Source organism: Anneissia japonica, unplaced genomic scaffold (genome assembly GCF_011630105.1).
Source record: "Anneissia japonica isolate Jap-2015-1 unplaced genomic scaffold, ASM1163010v1 scaffold2652_len1590060_cov184, whole genome shotgun sequence".
Classification (NCBI taxonomy): domain Eukaryota; kingdom Metazoa; phylum Echinodermata; class Crinoidea; order Comatulida; family Comatulidae; genus Anneissia; species Anneissia japonica.
In genome coordinates this window covers 392,066-399,037 of record NW_022699919.1, presented here as the reverse complement: position 1 = coordinate 399,037, position 6,972 = coordinate 392,066, and the positions used below count along the sequence as shown (strand labels likewise).

At 34.2% G+C, this 6,972-nt stretch overlaps 2 protein-coding genes across 2 annotated transcripts in view; both read right to left on the bottom strand.

Annotated features, from left to right (window-relative positions):
* The window catches only part of LOC117103167 (acetylcholinesterase-like), a 12,979-nt gene extending 10,594 nt beyond the window's left edge, over positions 1 to 2,385 (bottom strand). Inside the window, exons 1-2 of the mRNA XM_033243672.1 lie at positions 1,685 to 2,385; positions 114 to 307 (exon numbers count right to left, since the gene is read on the bottom strand). Coding sequence (XP_033099563.1) covers positions 114 to 307; positions 1,685 to 2,038 — 548 coding nt within the window. The 5' untranslated portion in view covers positions 2,039 to 2,385. The remainder of the gene's footprint in view (positions 1 to 113; positions 308 to 1,684) is intronic.
* Positions 2,386 to 4,535: 2,150 nt separating this feature from the next.
* LOC117103166 (acetylcholinesterase-like) overlaps positions 4,536 to 6,972 on the bottom strand; it is a 7,431-nt gene continuing 4,994 nt past the window's right edge. Inside the window, exon 6 of the mRNA XM_033243671.1 lies at positions 4,536 to 4,997. Coding sequence (XP_033099562.1) covers positions 4,873 to 4,997 — 125 coding nt within the window. The 3' untranslated portion in view covers positions 4,536 to 4,872. The remainder of the gene's footprint in view (positions 4,998 to 6,972) is intronic.

The window sequence follows — 6,972 nt, the reverse complement described above, 5'->3', positions numbered from 1 at the left end:
CTCAACGTATTGTAATATCCAATAATAATAAAAAATATTATGATTGGACCAAAATAATTACAATTTATGTCTACATTAATTAATTTCGATGAATACAGGTTCTATAATCTGACAGATAATAATAATAGTATGTAAAATTTGTTATGTTACCAGTAGTTAGGAAACCGTAGATTCCTAAACGATAATTTACAGTAACGATGATGACGTCACCGACAGCAACCAGTGGTGTTGGATCATATTCTGGTTCAGATCCGCCTCCAAAGAGAAAAGCGCCACCATAGAACCAAACCATCACTGCTGTTCCTGGCTGCAAAACGAGATGTTGGATTCAGGTATTTAAAGTTATTGTTATCGATAGAGTTGTTTTTGTTTTTTATACTGTATTGGCATTAGGAGTACATGAACATAATGAGGGACTAGAGAATGATTACCTCCGTCAGGGAGGTTAGGTAGGCCTATCCATGGCTGTTTGTCTGTCTGAAAAACTAATGGCAATGCATAAAGTCAAAGGACAAGGTTAATGTCCAAACATTTTTTAAAGCACACTCTTTGAGCATCAATGAAAATAATGGAATAGCCCGTCTCACCCATAAACGCCCTACGTGTATTGTTCGGTGTCTAAACACAAAACGGAGTATGTGTACTCATGGAGTGACTGCATTCTTGTTAAAAGTTATTTGTATTATTTATACACGGAATGAATTTTAAAACGAAAAACGCTAAAGTATAAACGATTCAATCAACCAACTCGGCTAGCAAAAATGCCAGTGTTTTAATTTCAATTTTAATTCATTTCAAACAACTTGATAGTGGAGTACTTCAATGATCAATTGTAAATAAACTAAATATAAAGTAATTCCCTTTTCATTTAGTTTGAACATTCAAAGACTTTTTAAAGCAAATTTAATAAAATTCAAGTTAAAAAATAAGTCATCAATCAATCTTCAAATATTAAATTTTATAAAAACTTTAATGGAGTTATTGATGAAGAGGCCTAAAACCTATACAAAAACTTGTAAAGTATACCACACCAAACACGACCATAACTGTGCTTATTTTGCTAATGAATTGCTTATGTCAGATAATGTGCCTCCAAAATAAGTCATCTTTAAACAAATAATTGTTTTCTTTCAAAGAGATTGAATATGATTTTATAACATAGTGATGATGATGGTGATGGTAATAATGATAATGTTGATGAGATGATAAGGAAGATGATGATGATGCGGATGATGATGACGAAGTCTGTGGCGAGTCGAGTGGAGCCGCTCCTCGCCCAGGGTCTGGTTGGTAGGGCCAGGTCTTCTCGGATAAGGACTTAAAATGGAGTAGAGTGAACACACGTGTCAAAGAAGAAAGAACCTGTTACATCTTTCGGCGGATTAGGGGGTTCCCCTGATTTTATGGTTCATTTAGGCCCCTGCCGCGATGTGAGCTCAAACAGTTTCATCTGGTTTCTGTATTTGCGCTGCGAGTTATTCTCCTACCTTTAAACCTTTATGATGATGATGATGATGTGATGATGATGATGATGATGATGATGATGATGATGATGATGATGATGGCGAAGATAGTGATGATGATGATGATTATGATGAGGATGATGGTAAGAATAAAGCACTGGATAATCTAGGATGAGATGAATTATATAATTTGAAGGTTATTGATTGAAATAAACTCTTACCATCGCAGACTGAGGGACAAATATATTCAAGTATAAACAATCTTCTGAAGTTTCAGACGACACAATATTAGGGTTCGTTTGTTCGCAAACATTTCTGTAGTAAGTGGCGTTCCAAGCCTCTGGACTCCACGGTTTTCTTTCAATAGGACGCTTGAAGCGAAGACCTCCCATAGGGGGCTCAGCAAATGGTATCCCACGGTACACGTCTAAATTAACACTTTTGTTGATATATGTAATATCCTCGAAAAATATGCTAGTCCCAATGACGTTACCCAACGTTGTTGTAATAATTTTCGATGTCACTGAAGACAGAAAGCTGGAAAGAATTACGAACATCCTCCATTGGCTCTTCATCTTAGTTATTAACTTTCACTCTCTTCATTAGTATAAAATGTATCTCTGATTTCAGAGTGAACTTAACTGCAGACTAAAGTGCAACAGTTTCTATGCCGAATGTTATCAAAATAAGGTCACCTACATTTCAAGATAGTCACCTGACGATCCTGTACTCAACAATGTTAACAATGTGTTTAGATCCTAAACATTTTCACTAAAAAAATTACCTCAATCCAAAAACGTACTTGCATGACCCTATAATTGAATCTAGTATCATTATCACTAAGTTGCCAAGAAATACCAGCGGAACATTACTGCCAATATCACTGGAAATGCTAATGTTAAATGACAGCGTAAGTTGTCTGGCGGCGGTACTGAAAAGTCACATGAAAATGAACAGGGGTTATCATAGGACCTTGGTTCTTCATTAATTTGTTTGAAGGAATAGATTATTTTTATAATTATACTTACGGGCCAAAGATAATCTGCGAGTCAATGAGTCAAGTCGTTATACTTTTGAACGTGTGGTGAGATTATTTCAATGGGCGACGTTTTCTGACCACATAGTTATTCGTATGTTTTTGGTAATTTTAAATTCTATACATTTAATTGTACTACATTACACACTGTATTTGTTTCAAATCATTATAAAAAACAGCCTGACTTTAATTGTGCTTGTTCTAAACTCGGATTTTGTTTTTTTGGGAACTGACTGTTCTTATCACTGTTATTGTGTTGGAGGTTATAGATTAAACGTATCAAACAACTGCATGAGAAAATCTTGAAATTGTAGAAAGTTTTAGTAATTAACAGGCCTCGCAGTATGAAGAAGAGCGTGATTGATGGATGTGATATCGGGCGCCCAAACTGGTTCCACCTTATTCGAGACAGCGTCGTTGTCTTTGGCAGAGCATGGTAGTAGAGCCGAAGGGCCTATCTTCAGGTGGAAGCACCCGAAAGTGACAGCAACGTTCTTTCGACATTGGTGGCCACCACCACCGGTAGCGCATACAACTGTTTTGTAATTTAAGTAGTTTAAATCAAAATGATTTATTGCTCGTTGTTTTTTTAAAGCGCATTGAGGAGCTGGAAATTCGAATCATTAATACGAGCTGTCGAAAAACATCAAAGAACATACTATCTTATTATATTTCTATATCGCTCAATTTATCTTACAAATTAAAATTATCCTGATAAAACAAAAAAAATTATATATATTTATATACGTTTTATTGACAAACTAAAGGTCTAGATCGAATTGAAACTTGTTAATTGACGTGATCTCTTATCTGGTTTGTATTTGTGATAGGAGAATTGAGACCTGGATAAGGAAGAGTGGTACTTTAATTGCTGCTAATGACTGCGACAATGTTGATTCATCCCGTATCATGCGATGACCTGTGAGTAGACCGATAAGAGACGTCACGCTATATTTAATTCAAGTTCTTACAATTTATAAACATAACGCTTGTTAATGTTTGTCAACACTAAAGTTGTGCAATATAGGATTTTTTTCTTCTGTTTTAAATTCAAATGCAACAAGTGCTTTAACGCATTTACCGGATAACCAATACAATTCCACAATATTCTATAAAGTGAAGCAAAAATCCGTAATCCAATAACGCAAATACTTATTATCAGTCTTAAAAATATATACAAAAATTATTTAAAAATGAAAATCAATATAGAAATAAATGCTTTTATTGTAGACATAAAACAGAATAAAAATATATTGATATAGGGCCTACTTATGATGAATATCTGAAACATGTTTGTGAGTACGCCTACTCTTCCATAGACTGGGTTCCAGTCCCTAAACTTTGTCTTAATCAGTGAAAATGCTTTAAAAAAAAATCTTGACATCAATGGCGTTCCATATTACTTTAAAAGTTTCTCGACATAAACTGACGCTGGTGGCGCTTTCCGAAATGTGCTAATACTACGAAAAATCACTGATTAGAGACTTGTGGCAAGTCTAACTCTTCCCGTTTTAAGTGACATATCTTATATGCGAATAAGCTGCCATTCATGACATTATTCCAAACATCATGTCAATATATAATTCATATTAACGACATATTAAATTGATAAATTGATAACCAATGTGCATTGTATGATGTGCAAAAATGTAAAGTTGATATTTCAAAAAAAACTCTAAATAGGCCAAGTACAAATATAAAACACGACACGGGTTCATTTTGTTGTGGTGTTGAAAAACAGGAATCAGAAATGCAACTGAGATTACAAAACCATAATTATATAATTATTTGTATTTATTACACCTCCCAGATGATTCGTTAACAATGTTTGCTGTACTAAAACATGTTCTTTTTGTGTAATTTGTTCCATTCTTAAAACGTGCAATTGCTTCCGATGATTTAGGCGGAATGAAGTTTAAAAGTTTTGGCATTTACTATATCTGTATTGGTCTCAAAACTAAATGAAATAATGGTCATTTAAGTCAGACGGATCATAATCAAATATAACTGTATTCAACTTGATCATTCATATTCAACATGAAAACCATTTTGTATAACCAGATGTTATTATTTTTATTACTTGAAAATATTAATATTGTAATATAACTGGTCCCTGGTATAACTTGAAGCTTGTTTTGTTGCATTTCTATGTGACTGTGTGACACAATATCACTTGGACACAATGCTGAAGAGATCGATTATTATCCTGTTCAAAAATAGACTTTAGTCACCTTGGTCCGGATTCGGATACTCCTACGCAGACACGATGATAAAAAATGATTTTATTGATAGGATAAAGAGTCTGTAAATCATAACTTAATGCTATTTCCTGTTACTTTAAAAGAATGTTAAAGGCCTAATATAATAGCACTTTTATGGCATTTCACATTGATCATTGTTTTTGTAATCATTAAATGCTGTTTTCCAACCCGGCATATCGTCATACTTCCAAGTATAGTAACTTTCCCGCCATTCTTTTTCAACATCAGATATTTCACCTAAAAAGTATAAAAACAAATAGGTGTTATGTATTTTTGTATAAAAACATGATTTATTGGGTAGTTCAGATTGTCTTGTGTTTTATATATTAAAAAATGGTTATAGATTTGGTCCCACAAATTATAGACTGGTTAGCTTAATCTCTGTAGTAGGAAATGTGATGGAACTAATTATAAGGGATTCTATCTAATGAACAGTTTGGCTTCAGAAATTGGATGTCTTGTGCACAGCAATTACAACTGTTAGAAAATTGGACTAGTAATTTAAATAAACTCTGATTGCTTTGTATATCTTGATTATTAAAAGGCATTCGATAGTGTTCCCCAAAAACTGGTAATTGTAAAATATAAGAATGTTGGAGGATCGTACACAGTGTGTTAGAATAAATAATGTGTTGTCTCCAATGACACCAGTGTAGAATTTGGGATCCCACAAGGCAGCGTAACCGGTCCTTTATTTTCTATTTTTATAAATGATTTTCCTGAATTAATTGAATCATCTATTTGGTTATTTGCTGATGATACAAAAATATTTAGAATTGTTAATGATATTGAAATTTATTGCAGAGGGACTTGAATAGGGCAAAAGATTGGTCTAAATTATGGCAGCTCCCCTTTATAGCTTGGTTTCCATACAATTGCTACACGCTATCGCCAGCAGCTTTTGGTGATGCTGATTGGTCAGCCGAATCGGAGAGCTTCCCGATTAATTGCGTCGAGGTCTGCTACGCAGTGCAACGATTGCAGTGTGTAGCGACAGTGTAGTTGGAAACCATGCTTTACGAATAAAAATGTAAAATCATTCACTATGAAAGAAGAAATCCTGGGTGTCTATACAAGATGTCAGGCTATTTACTATCACAAGTTGAACGTGAGAAGGATTGTGTATCTATTTTGATTCTATTGAGTATTGGTTTACACAGTTTGCAGGAGAGCAAATAGAAAGTTAGGATTGATGTACTGTATCGGTCCTTTAAATAAAGTTGGATTTCTTAAAATGTAAATTAAGCTATGACACTCCATGTTGGATATTGTAGTAACGTCATAAACCCAGTAAACAAACGAGATCTGGATCTCCTTGAAAATAGACGGCTACCAGGATAATTCTTGGTATTTGTACTTTGATATGTTGAACGCTTAATAGCATAAGATAATATGAAACAAACTCCGGAAAAAGTGATACAAGCCATTTTTTATTCATACCTTTATTAGTTCATCTTTAGGAATAAATTATGTACACAATCTAGACAATAACCAACCAAATTGCGGAGATTTAACCAATCATATTAAAAGTATTGTCATTCATTCATTATTTATTTGATCGTTTAACAACAAGAACAAAAAGAGAGCGACAAAAAAGCTGAAATTTGGGGAGACCAGGGACAACCAGAGTGAACCAAATCACTGTAGCAAAGCCCCAAATTCAGCAACACATTGAAACATCAAACAAGAAACATTACAGCGAATCAAAATGATAATAAACGTTACGAAGAAGAGAGGATGGGCTTTCTAGAACTGCAGCATCGGTTAACGATAGGGAGCTGGTCCCAGACAGGACCCTTTTGACAGATCAAAAGGTGAATGAACAAAGCTATAAACAATGATAAATTATGACACTGTAGATCAAAGATAACTAAACCATGCCTATGAAAATGTCTTGCTAAAAGGAAGTATAGTACTTGAGGATTCGAGAGCTATTATAGGATACAGCGTTGAGGTATCAGGAAATTTTGTATTGGATACATTTTTACAGAAAGCCAGTAAAAACATGAAAGCAGAGGGGAAACATAATACAGTTTCCATATCCTAAAACAAGTTTAACAGGCCTGTTGTGGCATAAAGGAAGCAGTTAAGATCTTTTTCAGATTAACAGGGGCGGGTCCAGTAGGGGCCCCACCCCGTTTTACCACTAAATTTTAAAATTTCAAGGCATATATTGAAATTAGTGCTCTCATTTATCTATTCTGAATGTTGT